The following is a 20,406-nucleotide window of genomic DNA, read 5'->3' as shown; positions in this document are numbered from 1 at the left end:
CCTTGGTCCCTCAACCGCCGGCTCTCCCAAATTCATTTCGAGCTCTTCCCTCAAACACCGGTTGTCTTAATCAAAGCTGAGCGTTGAGAGCAGCGCCTCGTCTCCTCCTCCGTGGGTGTTGCCGCCGCATGCCTCCCCCCTCCCCCTCCCTTTACGGCTGGACTCTATTAATATCCTGTGTCGGCGTGTTAATGTTGTTGAGGTCCAGTGGAGTGACACGCGTGGCAGCACGGCTTTAATTGCTAATCAGTGGACAGTTTTATCCGCTGCCGCCGCCTCCCATTACCCCTCCGTCACTCCTCCCCCTCGCCGTGCCTTTTCTCCCCGCCATCTACGCGACCTTCGTGCTCTCTCACCTAATGAATGGAGCACAAATGAAGTGTGGGCGGCGGTCGCCCGGCCTCGCTGCTCACTCAGCCGCAGCTGATGTGCGTAGGAGCGGCGAGCAGAGAAGCGGCGACGTTAACAAGCCTGAAGAGGGAAAAAGTCAGACAATTAAATGACGCCGGGCAATGTCGTAAGCTCGTTAAGGCGCTCGTGTACGCCGAGACGGACAATAGCGTGATTATGGCACTAAATGCACTCGTTAGTGGATATTTGTGATTGAAGCGTTGTCTCTTGACTGAACTACAAGATTCTTTTTCCTTTTTAGGGACGGTGCACATTTTGAATGTAAATTTCACTCTCCATATATCTTCTGTAAAGAAGGCAGATTGTAGTGTCGCATAGGCTAATATCTATCTATCCTTCGTCCCGAGGCAATTTGTAGCTGGACATAATTTGTTGTAAATTACTTTTAAAGAAAAATTTGAAAGATCTGACGCTCATTTATGACAGAGATACCGAACACTAAATTTTGTGCAAGTGTGTGGTTCCTCCGACATGGTTGTGTCCGCATCGGGCAGTCACATTGCATGTTTGGCTTCTATACTCAATACGTGCTTGTCTCCAGGGTATGCTGCTGAAGAGGAGCGGCAAGTCCCTCAACAAGGAGTGGAAGAAAAAGTATGTGACGCTGTGCGACAACGGGCTGCTCACCTACCACCCCAGTCTCCATGTAAGACATGCACACACGCTCGCTTGAATTCCTACTGACGGCTAATTGAAATAAATATAAAATGTCTATTTATGTATTTATTTATCAGGTGAATATGATTAATAAAATAACTAAAATATAAAATAAATGTGTTTAGTTAATTTATTTATTTATTAGGTCAATATAATAAATAAAATGATAATACATTTATTTAGTTAATTTATTTATTTATTAGGTCAATATAAGAAATAAAATGAAATCTTTTTTTCAAATGATAAATACAATTAAAATTTTAAATAACATATTTTTTTATTTAACACTTTGTCTCACGCTCTCTTGACACGTTTCAACTGTGAGCATCAGTCACGCTAATTCTTCCCAATTTCAGGACCCACGAGTGAATTAACACGATCTGCCACCATTGCTTTTTTCGTTCTGTCATCTGTTGGCGCGCTTGTGTCACTTGATGTCGGAAGCCCTCCGGAGCTAAGCGACTGCACCCCGAGGTCGTGGGTTCGATTCCCTCTGGCGCGTTCTTCTGACACACTTGAGCAAAGCTCGCGCTTCCGTCAGCGATTAGAACGGCTGATGCAGTAAATTAGTGCGAAAAGTCATCACTTAACACATGAGTACACGCAAAATGCCTGGGGCACAAAAACACTGGTTTTCCTGAGAAGCTCGCCGTCAATTAGCATGTTTGCAGAGGCTAATCGGATGAAACTCAATCAGCACTGCTAATTGCCATACTATGTGCAAAGAAATCACATTAATGTCGCTAATTAAGTGGATGGAAACAACGACGGCTTATTGGCGGCCGGGAAAGTGTGAGCCAACTCTCGCCTTTGTCAGTCACCAAGCGTCGGCCAATGTGGCGATGGAGTGTTTATCCCACTTCATTTCGTCCTCACCTGTAGCCCCGCCCTTGGCGCCGCCTCTTAACATAACAGATTTTTTTTTTTTTTTAAACAAATTTGTCTTTTCTCCTCCGTGATGTCTCCATCGATCTATGTATGGATTCATCTGTGTCAGCACTTTTATGTGCATACACACGTTTCTACTTGCATCCACTGCGGCCACCTGCTGTTGATGCATCCAGTCGATACACATCGGGGCCCGGACGCCAAGCAATTGAGAGGACAACTGGGCCGATGATGAAAGTACCCCAATGCAAATGGAGACTCAATTACCTCGGTCAATCTGTTGGCGAAATGCGTGTGTGTGTCTTTGTGTGTCTCCGTGGTCAGGCTTTACCCAGTGGGCTGCCGGCTCGATGGCTCTCCGGTGGCTTGTTAAGACGCCATCAAGAGCACTTGGCTTTCAATTGGCCTTTTGTCAGCCCGGACAAGAAAGGAAGTGTGTGTGAGGATTAAAGGTTCGAAGCAGTCAAAGTAATACAGAACGCCAGACGTAACGACATCGATGTAAATGTTCTACCGAATACATTTTACAAATCAATTTGTCAACATTAAAGTGGTGAAGCACCTCTCATCTCGAGCAAGCTCCGATAATGCCAAGCCTCCTCACCATGGGGTTGGGGTGGGGGGATTGAAGAAGTGCCCCTTGTTCATCCCAAACACATCAGAGCAGGCCTCATGATCAGTAGCATTGCTCCTCTTTTGAGTTTGTACTCCACTTGAGCCATCTAAAGGGATTAGTGTGGTTTTGTTCGTCACAGTCTCGTCACTATTCACATTTAAATACAAATGTAAGGGTCACTGGAGGGTTTTTTTTGTGTGTAATCCCTCTCAGGACTATATGCAGAACGTCCACGGGAAAGAGATTGACCTGCTCAGAACCACGGTGAAGGTGCCGGGTAAACGGCCGCCGCGAGCCGTGTCCACCTGCGCCGTCATGCCCAGCCCCAAAACCAACGGCCTGACCAAGGACATGAGCAGCCTGCAACTGGGACACATTCCAGGTGAGGGGGGGGGGGGGGGGTAGACAATTTGACATCCTCGAGAATCAACATTTTCATTTCCGACTCTCATTGAAATCAATAAAGGCAGCTGGAATGGAGGCTGCGAGTGATGATTAGCACCTGACAAAAGATGTCGTAAAGGAGACACGCGTCTGTTTGTTAAGCACACACACACACTCGCGTTCAGGAGGCCGAGCTAATAGCATGAATATTCAGTGAGGCGTACTCGTGTACTAATTATTGTCATGAATATTAATGCAATCAGAGACAGAATCCACTCTGCCAGCACCAAGAAATGAGCTGCAGTCAGTGAGGAAAGGCTTTATGGTTGGGGGGGGGGGGGGGGGCTATTAAGAGAGAACGAGAGGTCAGGAGGAATGATGTGAAAGGTCAGATGGAGGAATCACGGCCAAATATTAAGTCATGTCACACACAGAAAGAAGGTTCCCGAAAAATCTATTGTTCCTTCCCGCCGAGATTGGATCAAAATGATTTTGTGTCTCGACAGGTTCGGTTAGCAGCAGCTCGTCGGTCTCTCAGATGGCGAGCGGCATAAGCTTGATGTCCTTTAACAGCCGAGGCGCGGACGGCATGGGCGGGCACCAGCGCTCGTATTCCGTCTCCAGCGCCGACCAGTGGACCGACGCCGGCGTCATCGCCAACTCGGGAATCGGCACGGGTTAGTAACCACTCGCTGCTTGGGACAACGATTCAAATGAATAAAGGACGATAGCTGGTGGGACAATTGTAGTCGCTTACACGTTTGACTTTGTTGGGGGCAAGCTAATGTGCAGCAAAAATAAGGCGACTCGAAAAACGGGTCACACTGAGCGTTTGACATTTAAGGTCGGTGAGCACGTCACGTGTGACAATTAGCATAGCATGTCAATCTAGGCGATATGAAAAAAAAATTGTATTTCCATAAAATACTTCCAACTCATTTTCTCAATTTTTTTTTTACGTCTGCTTATTGTTTTGATCCACCTGCCAGAGCGCTAATATCAGTTGTAGACCATGCCCAACACACACACACACACACCGGAATGCTGCAATGCAGTGACGATCATCTTGACTGACACTGACAGTTCCGTCTTAAATATTGCCCCTCCAGCCCTCCCTCCTTCCACAAATAATGTTTAAAGGTGTGAAACGCTTTCAGCGGGGTGCTCTCACACACCCAACAAGCGCTTTCTCTCGAGCTCTTTCACCCTTCTATTTTTTTTTTTTTTAATACCGTGCCTTCCTTGTGACCTGCCAGCATTTGAGCAAAATGTTTATATTTCCCCAAATCATTTCCAATAATTCGAAATTCCCCCATCGTAACTTCCCATAGAAGTTTACCGGAAATGTTTGACCCCCTTTGCAAGGTGTATTAGCGACGTCACGTCACGGCGAGCGAACGAAAAGTCACAGCTGATAGTCCTCGGTCCCGCCGAGCCGCCGTTGTCCAAACTATTGACGGGCTGAAGGGAAACAATCATGGAGAAAGTCAAGGAGGAAGTCTCCAGGCTGCGTGCTGGTGGGGGAGGAAAGGGGGGGGGGGGCTTGTTTGATGTGGATGGAGCGCAGCGCGCAGATGGGAGCGCCGTTAATCCACGCCGGTTAATTGCGCGCTCGGGGATGGCATCTTGTCAGCAGAGATAAGTTGTCACATTTTCCACTTGAGCTGAGACTAAACGATTGTAAAATAAGTTATGGCCGTCCTTGGGGCTGTCTGCCGTGTGGCGGCCAGTGAGCTCGTGCGCGCGCGTGTGTGTTTTTACATCTACGCACACACTTATACTGTGGCCATGTCAGTGTCACCGCCGCGCTGTGATATTGATGGAAACTGAATGTTATTTTATTCCGCCGCTAGTCACAGCTGTCAGCAGCCGCGATCGAGATGGAGGGCGGAGAGAGACGCCGCTCGTGTTCTACAAATGCGGCCCACCTTCACTTTCCAATCAGCATCATAGTCATGCAGGGAAAAAAAATGTGCACCTCGTCAAGGCTGAATGATTTTACGATTAAGATTTCTAGAGCCTGTAACGTTTGTTTTTGTTTTGATCCAAAGTGTCTTCAAGGAATTCTGAGAATTTTTTCAAATTTGGAAACTTTCCATGGGAGTTCATCGGAATGTTTTAATTTTGGTTTTTTTTTGTTTTGTTTTGAGTCACAGTTTCTCTTTGTACTGGGAGTAAAAGTCTGTCTGATTTATGTTGTTCTTAATGAAAGTATATCTTCGTATTGAATCAGACATTCTCAAACTGTGTTTACAATCATCTACATTTCTTACCTATTTTTTTTAACCAATTGTAATCGTCATATTTTTAAATAAAGTGATGGGCATTAAAAAATATATTTTTTAATCCGAGTAATCGACAAATGAATCGATTCATAAAATAATTGTTAGTTGCAGCCCAAATATTTTTCCTTGAGAATATTGTCTTCAATTTCAAGTCAATTCTCGTCATTTCCATGGAAATGTTTCAATTTGGAATGTTTTCAAAATGTTTCCAAAATGTTCCCATTTTCACGACGTCTCATGAAATGTTCCAGCTGTTTAAGGCGCTTCCGTCCGTCTCTTTCCAGACGGGGCCTTGGGCGACTGCATGTCTTCCAGTCCCAGCATCTCCAGTACAACCAGTCCCAAGATGGAGCCGCCGCCATCGCCGCACGCCAACCGCAAAAAGCACCGGCGGAAGAAAAGCACCAGCAACTTCAAAGCGGACGGCCTCGCCGGTACCGCCGAAGGTAACACCGGCAGCGTCAGCCATCGTCCTCGCTTGTGTTTTGACACGTTTTGGCCATGAAGCTCAAAATCTGTTACACGCATGCAGAACAGATGTGCGAGCAGCCGTAGCAGATGTAATGTTGGCTTCCCCATCGAGCAGCTGACGAGGGAAATTATAGTCCGACAGACAAATTTACTAGTTTGTCTTTTGGTTATTTTCACCTCCTTCCTTCATCATCATTTCCTAATTTCATCACGTCTCCTCCTCCTGTTTCTGCTCTTTGTTCTCATTTCATCAGCGCGCTCTTCATCCCTCCCGAGAGAGGCTTAAGTGAAATATTATAAATAATCTGTGGTATTGAAATCTTTTATCCGCGGTGTCACTTCCATTATTCAATAAGCGATTCGTTACAGTCTTCCCAATTTAGCCATTAAGCAGCGAGCGCTCTCAGGCGGCCGCCGGCTCGCCGCCGCTTGTCACGCCGGGCGGGCGGGCGGACAGGTGGCTGAAGTATCGTCGTGTCAGAGCGAAGCCCGGCGTAATTCATGAGGGAGGAACGCCCTCTTGTCTCCCAGCTTCCCCTGATTAGACCCGCCGCAGTCAAAATTGAAGTTAACAATTGATTTGGTTACCAGAAGAAAAGCAGGCGTGACAGTTGCTGCTCAGTGGCAACGTTTGGGTCGCATTGGGAACGGTCTCGCTCCATCTCTCGCTAGTAACTTACAAGTAATACATGAAATTATTGTTTAGACGCACACAAAACATGGAGATGGAATAATTAATCGACTATTTTCTGAATGACAAGAATAGACGAACCATTATGACAAATGGACGTATGCAGTGTGTCATTTCTGGACCTTCAAATGTGTTAAGGAGACCCCAAAATAGCTAATGCGTCAATTGTTATTCGGGGGAAACCAAAGTGCATCACAAGGAGAATTTGTCAGTGGCAGTAGATGAAGAAAATGTCCGTTTTTCTTTTACAACCCCAAAATATTCTTTAGAAAATGTCCTTAAAGCTATTTATTCTCTATGCCGTACTGGGTAAAATGTAAAAAATAAAAAAAAACAGTCAAATATCTGGCTTAGGCACCAGGGAGATCTGAACATATTGCAGGGGGGCCCAGTGACCTCCCCGGCCCCCTCTCTAGCTCCGCCAGTGTGACAAGAAGTCTGCTTACGGCGCTTGGAGGTTATGGATATGGATATTAAACAAGTGTTGATTGTCAAACTGTAGAAAAGACAACATTTTGGCCAATTATCTGATTTCGAACCGATGACAGATGTAGTATGTGAGCGTTTGGATTTTGATGTCAACTGAGCGCTTTACACCTGGCCCGTGTCACACGACCTGTTGACCCCACCTCGCTTTTTCTGTGACCGAAAGGCGCGAAGGCACGCCAAGGATGTCAGGCGGCATTCTCCGAGCTGCGCTTTGTGTCCACGTGAGCGTTTGCGTTGCACTATTTTCCAGGTTATTAAAGTAGTAAAAGGCCGCTGATATGGAGAGTAATGACCTGTGTCGCAAAGCAATACTGTGCGCGCTGACATTTAAGCTTTTAATTTGTGTTTCCCCAGGCCCCGTTTGTGTCCCTCACACCTCCCCTCTCATTGCACCTGGCGGCCCGCTGTCACATACACAACACGCGCACAGTATGCATGCCGGCCCCTCCCCTCCCCCCCTCCCTGTATTTGGTTTGTTCTGTTTGTGCCGCTAAAGGTTGCCGGTGTCAGAGTTCACAAATTGCCTCGACGCCGCCTCTCTGCGTGAATGTCGCTCACAGTAGCCGAGAGCGCCGGCGGTAATTACCAATAGCGAGCGAGCGAGCGGCCGTCTGGCAGCACTCGGATACGCTCGTCGACGCCGCGCCGCCTCAAAACGGAGGATTTACTCGCAGCGCGAAACAAGGAGGCCCACTTGAAACTCATTTCCATCCGGCGTTTGCGGCACTTTCGGAATCGGCGAATCAAATCAAATATTTACGTCTCCAAAGATCATTTTCAGTCGTTGGAGTGGTTTCCATCAATGTGCTCATGTACTTTTAAGATTTTGAAAATGAAGATGGGCAAGTGCAGTTTGATGCAAAATGCACATTTTATTTACTTATTTTTGGTGGAGTTGCTCGAATGACTCTGACTCGATTCTCTCTTCCCCCAACAGAGCAAGAGGAGAACTTTGAGTTCACCATTGTATCACTTACGGGTCAAACGTGGCATTTTGAAGCCACTTCGTACGAGGAGCGAGACGCCTGGGTGCAGGTCATCGAGGGTCAGATCCTGGCCAGTCTTCAGTCCTGTGAGAGCAGCAAAAACAAGGTGGGTGCTTTTGTGAGCACCTCAGCAACGTGCGCTCACATTGGCGTCCTTCTTCCAGTCTCGTCTGACCAGCCAGACGGAGGCCATGGCGCTGCAGTCCATCCGAAGTATTCGTGGAAATAGCCGCTGTGCCGACTGTGACTCTCAAAGTGAGTAGAGAGGATTGTTTCCTTGAATGAACTCATCTTTAGATCGCGGGTCATGAGAGAAATAGAAAAAAAACAATTCTGGGTGGGTTTGAAACACAATCAGAGTTGCCACTAATGCTGCCACTTTGCAGACCCAGATTGGGCCAGCCTCAACCTCGGTGCCCTGATATGCATCGAGTGCTCGGGCATCCACAGGAACCTGGGCACCCACCTGTCCCGGGTACGCTCGCTGGACCTCGACGAGTGGCCGCTGGAACTCATCAAGGTCATGTCGGCCATCGGCAACGAGTTTGCCAACAGCGTGTGGGAGGCCAACTCGCAGGGTCACCTGAAGCCTGGACCGGATGCCAGCAGGTAGGCAAACCTGCTGCCGTTTCACCGGATGCTAGTAGGGGGCGCTGTTTGGGTGAGAGCTATTGACATGTTCAGAGAAGCAAGAGTACAAATGAGCGCAAAAGTGCACATGGCCGCGGTGGAAATGCTAATGAACATCCATCAGTCAGCCATCGACTGCGCGCGCGCACACACACTGAGCGTATTGACGTGTCATTAACCCTCGTCCATCAGAGCGCTAATGCTTTTATTGTTGCTCATGTTGCTATTTATTTATTAATCTGATGTATGTTTCCCCCTGAAAAGATTAGAGCAAGTCAATATTATCTCAATTTAGCTGCCACGCTCCACTGCGGCTGCATCCCTCTCCGGCCCGTCGATAGTATTTATCAGGCCATTCCTTAAGTGCCTTGATTTTCTCTCCCGCCCTGTTCATGACTTCTGTATCCATACCCTTCGGAACGTCATGCTCATTTCACGGCTGTGTGCTAGGAGAACCTTGGACTGAGCGAGAAATGCACGCGAGAAACACCAGCTACTTATCAATGGATGGAGAGCAATGGAAATAGCAGAAGATAATATTTATTGAAACTGATTTTAATTTGTTTTTGGTGGAGTGAGTAGAGGGGGAGGTCATTGTCACGGTCTTCAGCCGGGGCGCCGCATTTGGTCGAAATCATGGCTGAGGATGCCAGCCCTTGTTGTGCAGGCAGTTGAAAGGATCACAGGGAAGCCAAAGGGGAGGGGAGGGGGGGGAGACAGATAGATGGAACACTCACCCCACCCCCTCACATGGTCTCTCAAGTGAGTAATAGAGGCCGAAATTTCATTTTGCAAGTGGCTGATTTAATGATCCAAAGGGTAATTAATGGCCTGATTATCTTAATGTTAAATATGGCCAGCAGCAATTACACTGACCTCCTGTCTGTCAAGGTCTGCCCCCAACACGCTCACGCCTCCCAACCACATCCTGTTTGGAGCTTGGATGGAAAGTAGGAGACTCAGCAAAAGAGCAAAGGAGAGAAAACGAGAGAAGGTGGAAAGAAGGGAAGGTGAGCGGACGGAAGCCATCTAATGACCGAGCGAGAGGGAGCGGGGAAGAAATGATGCAAGAAAGGGAGTAGGTTGGTTGGAGCCCAGGGGGAAATGGAGGAGGGTTGGCCAAGGAGGTGCATTAGCATGGCTGCCTGTATTAAACACCTCCTCCTCACCTCCCCTCGCTGGTCTGGCCAGAGGGAGAAATTATGTTCATGGAGATCACGCCCCTGTCCGATGAGATATGTGACAGGCCGCTCTCCAGCTGTTGTCATCATCTCTTTATCAAGCTCCGCTTCGTACCCAGCGTTCACGGCCCGCCGTAAGCCCACCCACAACATTGTCTCGTCCGGGTCACATTAGCATCAGGGAAACGAAGACTCCGCTCCGAAGGACTCGGTCGCGCCGTCGGCTTCTTTTGCGAGGATTTCTCCGGAGCGCAAAAAAAGACTGCGCCATCCTCTAAACGTTCCCATTAACCCCTCCGACCGCCCGCGGTCAAGCGTCTTCACCTCAGCTGGCACGCTCGCCGGTATCGGCGCCACAGCTGATGCCACAGCTGAGGGGGCTGCTAAGTTTGGGCCGGCTGCCCGTGTTGGAGGGGGGGGGGGGGTGTCGGCCGCTTCAATCCGCACCGCTGCGGCAACCGTGCTTGTGGGCTTGGCGTCGCAGCTCATTGTTTTAATTATGTGCGGAGTGACACGCCAACACCAGCGCGCCCGCCCGGCCGGCCGGCACCCTGGGCCTCGTTGGGCTCCGCTTGACGCGGCGTGTTAAAAAGACAGCGGCGGACGGCAAGTGACAGCGCCGCTAAACCGGCCTCCTGCCTTCCAGACGACAGAGGTGACCATGTCGCTTCCTCCAAATAATGACCTTTGGCGGGTTTTCCCAGAGGCTGGCCTTGGCCTGGTTCTGCTCATGTTTCTGTGCATTCAAAACATGTGACTCCCCCACTTTGAGCCTCGCCAACCAAGCAAATGCTCAGACCAGCTTGGAAGGTGAAGTTGGTATCTCCAGACAGGAAGCATGACTTAACAGCGACCCATGCGTGTCAGATGCTGAGCCGCTATTAATTCTACGCGGTCCTGTCCGCAGGGACGTCAATGAATACAAGCTCAGAGTAATAATATGCTCCCCCCCCCCCCAATCCTAAAATGGCCATCCCGGCACCAACAGATTTCAAATGAGACCTGCTGCTTTTAATCTGAGGTGGGGTGTCAGGTGCGGTGGCCGCCACGGCAGGGTGGTGGGATTGGGCTCAGGGGACATGATGGGGGCGGCCAGGAAAAAGGGTGGGGGGGCCTCACAAGATAATTGTCCCCCAGGGTCAGAGCAGGGGGAGGAGGAGGGGATACTGCTGCTGCCGCTGTCCCGGTTCTCTGATCATACCACACATTGGTGCGAATTTCGTCACGCACATCGGAAAAGAAAGATTCAGAACCCCCCCCCCAGACGAGACTCGGCGGATTTGGAGCTGGATTTACTGGAGTACGTTTCATAAGTCACTCACAAACCAAGTGGCGTTTCTCTTTTCGCTGGAACGTACACAACTCGTGTGTCGCCGAGCTCCCCTTCCGCCCGACGGTGAGCGGGCCGGCCGCGGCCGCCCGTCTTAATCCCTCCGCCATTACGCGCGGCCCCCCGCTCTCGGCCTGCATTTTAAACAGCGCACGCTGGCAGAAAGAAGCCTCCTGACAGGCGGGCCAGTGCAAATAATTGGGCCTACATTCTAATTCATCCTTGATTAAATGAGTCCTAATAGACATTATTTTTTACATGACTGCCTCGCTGGCGCCCGCAGCCGCGTCCTCCGACTCTCCTAATGAGCCCTCCAATTTACTATTGACATTAAACCGGCTGACACGAGCCAATCAGATTCCCTTCATGTTTGGTCGTCAGCGAGAGGTTCCGCTAATGTGGGCTAAAAGCGCTTTTTTTTTTTTATACCTGACTCATCACGGCATGGTAACGAGTAAGTACATAACGGTCGCTACATGCACGACTCGGGCGGATCTCAATATATATATCTATACGTGTAATCTAATATGTGCGCCGCCGGTAAGCGTCCTCCCACCCTGTGGCTGATTGGCCCACTCAGCGAGTAGCTCATACCACGATGTTGGGGGGCGGGGGGGGGTCCCTCCTCGCGTTTGCGGGTAATACGTTTGGATTGAATGGGTTCACGAGCTGCTGATAAACACTTGAGACGTTTTTTATTTCGCCGTTTTTTTCCCTCATTGATGCAGACTTTCATGTTACCAAGGCAACACGCCCTCCCTGGTTTGTTAGCAAAAAAAAAAAAAAAAAAGCTCAAACTTTCAGTCGATGTTTCTTGTACTCATGTCTTACTTCCTTCTGCTGTGATCCAAAAAGGTTTCACGTCGCTTTCCACATCTGCTCGTTAAATTACCCTGAGAGAGATTCCGCCGACATGAATCGGTTTTTACTTTCTTTTTTTTTTCCCCCCCCCCCCCCGATTGTCTCTCTCCTCATTTGCATCGGTTAACCCGTCCGTCTCGTCGAGTTGCGCGGAGGACTCGCCCCCTCCCCCTACTCATCTCCTTTAATGATCCGTGCCTATCGGAGGGCAGCTAACGACCGTCCGGCAAAGGCTAATTGATTTCGGCCTCGTCCCCTTGTTCTTTGTCTTGACTTTTTTTTTTCCCCGGCACGGGTGAATTGATGTGCAGTAGGTTTGAGTGGAACATTCTGCGGCTCACCTTGTGACAAAAAAACGTGATGTGGTGATTCATCTCGACCGCGCATTAGCTCGGCAGTTAGCTGATGCTCTTTCCCATCTATTAATCTATTAATTAGAGGGCTAATTAGGCCAGAAGAGGAGCCACTGACACGGTGTCACTCTTAACCCTGTTTCCTACCGCTCATTACCTCTGACGCGGCGCGCGCACACCCTCTCCCACTGTAATTAATGATTGCCTTGAACAGAAGCCTATTAGCTCAAGTAGCAGCTTTTTTTTTTCAGGTTGTACCTTTTAACTCGTAAAGCTTTTACTTTGAAAGAGTAAATTGTGGCAAGTCGAAGGCCGCTTTTTTTATGGACTGTGGTTCAGAGTGGAACAGTGCAAATGTGAGTTTGCTCTGGACAATCGGGTGTTGTTGATGCCGCGGTGGATTGCGTTATCAAAATGCAGCGTACATATATGAATGTTGCTCGTTTTGGCGGTGATTGATTTTTGATTGACTCCACTATGCGAGAGAAGGCTGCGCTTTGAATGATGGTCAGGACGAAAAGGGCAACACAGGCTGAAGTCCTTCATTATTTTTTTATTTGAAAGTCAATACCCCTCAGTTATTCCCTTTTGCATTATTCGTTAGGTGTTTTGCTTTTGGATTCACGTGGAACAAGTCAGGTGATTGAGTGAGCTTTTGGAATTTAAGTGTTTGCAATGAAGAGGGGTAAATACGCTTTCTGTTATTTATTTTTTCTGCCTCTCAATATAAAAAATTAATACAAATTCAGAATAAATATTTGAATCGAAATAATAACAGTAACCTAATTACTTATTGATGGCATTTGGCAGACAAAAGAATACCAAAATTGTAAATAGTCACATCTGGACTTCCCATGTTGGAAAGATCAGTTAAAGTGGTGTTAAATTAATTTAGTGTGTAATTATGCTAATTAGCTGGGTGTGATTATCACTGTGTGTTTGAGGGTCATGGATAGGTGACCCCTTGAATCGCATCGAGGGGGCAGCCAAATGGCCTCTGGCCCCTGTTTGTGTGTGCCGTGTGTGTGTGCGCAAATGCAAAGGCACCTAGACAAAGGAGGTGCTCACAAGGAACATTTACACACACACACACAATGTGAGGAACAGGAAATGCGAAAATCTCAGTGGGCCCAGTGTGACCCTCAAAGCACTGGGATGGAATCACACGGCCTCCGCATCCACTGAGACAACAAAGCTGTCAGTCAACAGGTGGACGCTGCAAGCCAACCGATGTATCCAAAAAAAAATAAAAATTACACACAGAAGAAAAAAAAATGGAAAAAAGTCCAAGTCAGGCTGTGACAAGTAAGAGCCTCAATTGAGATTCATTAGACGGTCCAGACTCACTAGAGATACAGTAAACACATAAAATGGGGGCTTATATCCTCTGGGTGCATTATTTTTTTTTTTTTATATCATTAATTTAAATTACACGCACACTTTCCCCCTCTGGGCCTGTGTGTGTTTGCGTGCGCGCGCATGTATGCCTTCTCACCCATACTCATGTTTAATTATCTACCCAGCATGCCTGAGTGCAGGAAAACAGCGCTCTGCCTAATGGGATGTGAAAAGAGACACACATTAGCACACAGAAATATGAGGCCGCGCATTCACAAGATACACACGGACATATAAACACGCACACACACACACACTGTGGTTAATTAGTACAATTAGCCTCTCCACTGTCGAGAGCTGTGTGTTTTCAAGACTCGTTAGTTTGTAATGATGGAGTCACTGTGTACACGCACACACACACACACACACGCACAGAGGGTCTTAGCAACCGAGGTGGTGGGGGAAGGAAGGCATGCGTTTCCTGGTCCGCCGGCCTTCATTTGCCTTCTCGGAGACAGAAGGTCGGCCTCCCGCTGCGTGCAGGCACACACCGAGCGACCCCGCCCCCACCCCCGGGCTTTGTCCGGGGGTCACGGGCCGTGCTCTCGGCGGCCGGCCTTCCTGGACCGGAAGAGAAAGCCTCCGGGACATTCCGTGATGCTAGCCGCTATTGCTCGTCTCCGGGAAGTTAATGAGATTGGGGCGAGTTCCCACACGGAGTCTCAGCCTCGCTTGTTGGAATGTCACCTCAGCACACAAGTTGATTTGTCCGGTTCAGGTTGTTTTGTTTTATTCAGCCGAAGGTATCACAAGACGCTTAACGCACGGGAAAGTCCAGAGGCACACTTCTCATATGTTAAAAAAAAAAAAAAAAAAAAAAAACTGAAGTATGAGAATAGGACACTGGGTCAATAGAAGAGGAGAAAAAGGAATTAATTAATTAATGGGCAACTAACTGACTCAAATTAATCGGTATTTAATTTTTAAATTGATTCGAGTCATTTTTGAGAGATATTAAGTTCAAATTCTCTAAATCCTCCGAATTCCAGTTTTTTTGACAGTAAATATTTTGTTTCCCTCCATGAAAGCAGACCGATGAAAGTCGCGTTCCATCAAAATAAGATATTTGCAAATATTTGCTATCAGCAGTCATGTTTTCCTATTTTCTGACGTCGTGCAGACCAAAGCTGTAACTGAAATTAACCAGATTTTTTTTTTCACTGTCAATTTAAAATACTGTTTTTGAATGAAGAGATTTTTTTTATCTGATTGATTAAAAAGATAGTTGCAGGATTAGTAGATAGGGAAAAACTTTGGCAGCTGTATCAACAACAATAATATTACAATTATTAAAAGTGGCTTGACATGTTTTCTTTTTTTTTTCCCCCAATTAAATTTTTTATTTTAGTGCCATGACAATAATCCGTTCCTGACAGCACCATATGCTAAAGGAAATCAAAATTTTGTCGCATTTTGTCGACAGGATCAGACACTTTTGTGTTCCCCTTCATCTCCCGCCAGAGACACGTTTTCTAAAAAAAGGGGGGGGGGCTCAATGTCCCTAATCCCATGGGCCTGAATGTGTGGCTGTTTACACGGTAGGATTTAGGTAGATAATTGAAACCGGATTAAACACGGCAGCAGTTGATGACACTGGATTGGGAACAATGCTGTCCACGCTTGCTGCGTCTTATTTTAGCCACCGGGGATCTGACATGGAATAGCTAAGAATGCCATGACGTGCCACACGTGAACCCGAGCGTCTCGCTGTGTCTCGGCAGGGAAGAACGCGAACGCTGGATCCGGGCCAAGTACGAGCGGCGTGTGTTTTTGGCCTCGCTGCCGTGCGCCGAGCTGTCGCTCGGCCAGCAGCTTTTGCGAGCGACGGTGGAGGAGGACGTGCGCGCCGTCGTGCTGCTGCTGGCGCACGGCTCCAGGCAGCAAGTCAACGAGACGTGCGGCGAGGGAGACGGACGCAACGCGCTGCACCTGGGCAGCCACAAAGGCAACGTGGTCATCACGCAGCTTCTCATCTGGGTACGGTGGCGACGTTTTCAGGGCGAGAGGCGTATCTTGCGGATCTGATTGAAAAATGTTTTTTTGTGCCGTGTACAGTACGGTGTGGATCTGATGGCGAGGGACGCCCACGGCAACAGCGCCCTGGCGTACGCCCGACAAGCCAACAGCCAGGAGTGCGTGGACACGCTAGCCCAGTACGGCTGCCCGGATGAACGCTACCCGCTCATGGCCACGCCCAACCTGTCGCGCCGCAACGCCAACCGCAACAACAGCTGCAGCAGCACGGGCAGCGCCGCCGGCGGCAGCGCCTTCATCTGAGGCCTCGTTGGGAGAAGCGTCGTCGTCCTTTTGGGTAGCGCCCGCTACCTGCCGTGACTCTCGGCTCCGCCCGCCTCACCCGTCGGACTGGTTGAACCGGGTGACGAGCGCGGGGAGTACCCAAAGCATGCTGGGTACTGCACCGGCATCACTTTCACCTCAGACTCTGGATGGCCGGTGTCATCCTTCTCTTCACACACTACAAGGCCAGTTTGCTCTCAGGCAGCGTCACTTTCCCCGCCCAAGCATATCGTCTCCCGGCCCGCGCGGCACTCCCAGTCCCGTGTCCGCTCCATTTTTTCCTAACTTCTGTGAACTAATTTACCCGTGTTAAATGTGACAAATACGTACGCAACCTAAGGGGGAGAAATCTGGCATGTTTGGACTTTTTGCTATCTGGATTGCTGGACAGGGAATGTTGGATCAGGCTCAGGGGCACGGTGGTTCAGCGCTAGCGTGCAAATGGTGCTCGCACGTCTTCATGGTGAAGATGACCGCAAAGACTTCCTCCCAACGCGAGCGCGGCGCCATTTGAAAGGCAGAGGTGGAAGGGGCGGGGTTTGAGCTTGCTGTTTTGGAATGTGTGAATGTGGAATGGCAAAATGAGTGACTGAGCAAGATTGTAAGATATGACTTTGAAGAACTCGCTGCCAAGTAATAATGACTTGACTGGACTTGTCGATGAACGTCCTCCCACCTCTGCTTGAAGGTACTGTGCTCGTGTCCCAAAAAGCTCCAGCTTTAGCAAAAAGTCCCGTGCGTGGAGAATGCTAACCACTTTAGCATCATTTCGAAAACAACGCTCAAAAAGACTGATGATTTTTTTTTTTGGATCGACACACCGTCCCTTTAACACTCAGTGAGTTTGCGTGCTTTCATGTGTGTCCACTTGTTGGGTCACTTCCTTCTGGAGCAAAAAAGGGAATCTAACCTCTTCAGGTGTTTTTACACCAGGAAATCTTCTTGTAAGCTCCTGCTGGCCTTTCAGCTCGGAGCTAGGAAGGGCTTTTTCTTGTGTGCAAATTAATTTAAAAACAATGTTACCGGTCCTCCTTGAGATGTGCTGACAACCGCTAGACTGAAGGTGGTGCTCATTTATCCACGGCTTCAAGTTTAACCTCCAACCCGGAGACTATTTATTTATTTACTCGCTTCTATTTTGGCTTCACTGTGTCAGGTCTGACAACTAGGACGCAAGGCTGCATTAGTGGATGACTGAGGGCTACAAAGTGAGCTTAATGGCCAAAATAGTCTCGCATATCTCATTGATTTGACTGAATGTGCCGTTCCTTCGCTGTGTTTCCTCACCACGTGACTGCTGAGTAATGGAGGGAACCTTTTGTCTGTTTGCCAACTCAACCCTCAACCTGTGTATAAATCTTGAGCTGGGTACACACGTGCTTCTTATTAGAGAACAGCAAGTTGTGCAAATAGTACTGAAACACTGAATCATTTGGACCTGTGCATTCAAAAGTTTGCAATTCAAAGTTCACTTGGAAAGTAGCTACGTTTTACCTCATCCTAAAATCCTGAAACGCAAATGCTAATATCTGAGCAGTCTGTTCAACCATGACCTCTTAATAACTGCTTAGGTCACCCTATTTGGATGTGAATCATCTTGAAATACCTTGAAAGTCTCTACATAAATCTACAGTCTCCTCCTCTTGGTCCAGATGTATGTTGTAGTACCAACATTGGCCTGTGAGAGGTGCCACGGGGCATACAGGCTGCCGGATAATCTAAAGTTCTTTTGGATTCTCTATCTGGGTTAAGTATTTGTTTGTCTGCAAACACGGCCCGATTGGTATGTGTGTGCCCAGTTTAAAGTCACAGACACTCTAACGTTGATTTTTTTTTTGCCTTTGTTGTAACCCACCTGCCTTCCTTCAACCTGTGATCGTGGAAACCCCGCCCTCACCATGATGTCTCCTTAAAATAACTTTTATTTTATTATTTTATATTTTTTCATGCTATTTTATTTATGTCAAAAAAATGCACTAAATTCACTTAGCATTAGCGTGTAGCCTTGAGGCTATTTGCAATTGGATGCTTTTACTTTAAGTTTGGACAAGGTTAGCGGCTACCGTTGGCTTGAAGTACCCTTCGTTTTGTCTGTGCTGGACATTCTTCTACTATGCCAGCACAAGTTTAAAAAAAAAGCCAGCGTGAATAAACTTTTATGTGGGCCAACAAGAGAAGTGCAGCTAGCTCTCAGACAAAAGCCGTTTAACGCTAGCCGTGACCTCAAAGTTAGCTTGTTAGCTCGTCTCTCACGTGTATTTTGTATAGGTTGCCCCCCCCCCCCAACTCGTTCCAAGTCCATCCATGTTTTTAATATTCTGATTTCTCGTTCAGACACATTATTGATGTGCTTGTGGTTCTAATAATTGTTTAGTTGGATGTACAGTAAGATAACAGAGAATCTTCTACTGTAATGTGTCTCTTTTCAATAAAGACCAGAATGATGTTCACTCAATTTGGTTTCAAAATTCACCTGCAACGTTTACTTGGTCTCAAGAAGCCATCGACCGAGCTGGGCTGACTGGGCAAGTACATACAATAAAAATTATTCATAAAATTATTACAAATAAAGATTAGGTTTTTAAAAATCAAAAAAGTTAATATTGTTCTCTAGAGTAATTAATTTGGTGAGTTTATTCTTTTTCTTGTTCAATAAGAACGCATTTTGCCACTTGCCGTGTAAATGACGTCACGTTTGCGTTGTGCTCAGGTAGCGACCAATCACGACTCACCTGTGTTTGGGCATGGGATGTCTGCAAGCTGATTGGTTGTTACCTGTATTTTAGCCACCTTATTTCCGGTCAAATGTTCCCATTGGTTACAATGGAGCGGTGTTTTTGAACAGTTGCGTCACTCACCTTTTGAAGCGATCATTAGCCCTCATTGCATTGAAAATTGTCTGGCACGTGGAAAAATGCTGTTTTGAGCCACCAAAAATGCCACCTTCTACCCGCATTTGAGAAAAACTTAAATTAGTGTGAGAATCGTAAAAGTCCACCTCGACGTTGGACTTGCTTGGCTCCTTTTTTTCATTTCACGGACGAAAACACGATGCAGCACACGCATTGAACTTTGTGTTAATGCGTTTGCATTACAACACCGGAGAAAACTCGCCGGGTGAGTGCAACAATAACGTCGGTTATTGTTTAGATTTTTCTGGGTGACTTGTCAACCTGTGAAATTATTAGGGATCGCTGCAATATTTTTGTTTCTGGAGAGTACCTTTGTCAGTAAGCTGTAGTGTGGCGTGGAAGACGTTTTGCTCACACAACTCCAAATATTGTAGCCGAGCATTTTAATATTTGCAATATTAGTTGCAAACAGACACGTATTTTTGAAGCTTAATAAGACTGCATTTGTCCACCCTTTTTTAGTAACAAAACGTGACCAACGTCTTAGTAATTTACCATTCTTAGTAATTCACATTTGGAACAGGCCCACTGGCACCACGCATGCGTAAACATTTAGACGAGATGAGTTACATTCCCTTTGGGTTCATTTGTCATTTTTCAGCCGACTGACGTGATTGCCTCAAGCAAAAATTATCATCACGTCACGTTTACAAAATCCTCAACATGTCAATAAATGACTTAGGACAGCAACAAGAAATTTGATCAAGCTGGATCTGTCAAAAATTATCATGATTTATAATTGAAAATAAAATTAATAAAAGAATTGTTTCAATTGGCATAAAAAAAAAAGTCATTTCATCCAATATGATGGGGGATAAAGAGTCGCTTAAGTAAAATCGGCTTCTCTTTAATACAATTAAACACTGACACTACCGGTAACCAAAACAATAAATGATTTCCATATTTCGATGAGTATTTTCAGCGTTTAAAAAAGGCCTTCAACCCCAAACGTCCGGCGTGCGGTGTGCCTGCATTTGACGTCAGTTAGAGAGACTTTAACTTGTTCGTTTCATTTCGATTGTCATTTTCACGTGACTTGAATAGGATCCAAGTTTCCGCTCCTCTTTCCTCTCGGCGTGCACGCGTGAGCGCCTTGTGTTATTTGGCATACTGTCATATTATTATTTTAGGGATGGAATGTTTCACGTGACCCAATTTTGTTTATTTTTATTATTTAAGTGAAACATTTGTTGTCTGAATGTCATGGAATTTGTCGTTAGTTCATTTTTATTTAGGTACCGTTATCATTTTTCATTCTTTGTTACAGAACTAAATAAAGAAAATGTTAATCAAAAATTTATTTTTTTAAAAAACTATTTCTTTAAGAATAACGGCTATTATGTGACATTCCTGCCGTTGGATGATTTCATATATAGACAATGGGAAAATTGTCCATTTATTATTATTATTATTATTATTATCCTCTGGACATTTGAGGCCTTAAGCGCACTGGTCCTCTCAACTTTCATTTCTAAAATATTGACTTTGAAGTCCACATAAATGGATGCTGTTTAAAAACAAAACTGATGTGCACAAAGAAAAAACGAGACTTATTTGGGTTTTTT

General features: G+C 46.9%; 1 protein-coding gene across 5 annotated transcripts in view; it reads left to right on the top strand.

Annotated features, from left to right (window-relative positions):
- Positions 1-18,398, top strand: part of agap1 (ArfGAP with GTPase domain, ankyrin repeat and PH domain 1) — a 42,009-nt gene extending 23,611 nt beyond the window's left edge. For all 5 annotated transcript variants that reach the window (XM_037246439.1, XM_037246440.1, XM_037246441.1 and 2 more), the window contains 9 exons: positions 953-1,057; positions 2,786-2,954; positions 3,463-3,633; positions 5,526-5,687; positions 7,830-7,984; positions 8,043-8,133; positions 8,265-8,487; positions 15,353-15,608; positions 15,687-18,398. In XM_037246439.1, coding sequence (XP_037102334.1) covers positions 953-1,057; positions 2,786-2,954; positions 3,463-3,633; positions 5,526-5,687; positions 7,830-7,984; positions 8,043-8,133; positions 8,265-8,487; positions 15,353-15,608; positions 15,687-15,908 — 1,554 coding nt within the window. In that variant the 3' untranslated portion in view covers positions 15,909-18,398. The remainder of the gene's footprint in view (positions 1-952; positions 1,058-2,785; positions 2,955-3,462; positions 3,634-5,525; positions 5,688-7,829; positions 7,985-8,042; positions 8,134-8,264; positions 8,488-15,352; positions 15,609-15,686) is intronic.
- Positions 18,399-20,406: the final 2,008 nt, after the last annotated feature.

The sequence above is a fragment of the Syngnathus acus genome, chromosome 2 (genome assembly GCF_901709675.1).
Source record: "Syngnathus acus chromosome 2, fSynAcu1.2, whole genome shotgun sequence".
NCBI classification, from domain to species: domain Eukaryota; kingdom Metazoa; phylum Chordata; class Actinopteri; order Syngnathiformes; family Syngnathidae; genus Syngnathus; species Syngnathus acus.
This window is presented reverse-complemented; position numbering and strand designations above follow the sequence as displayed.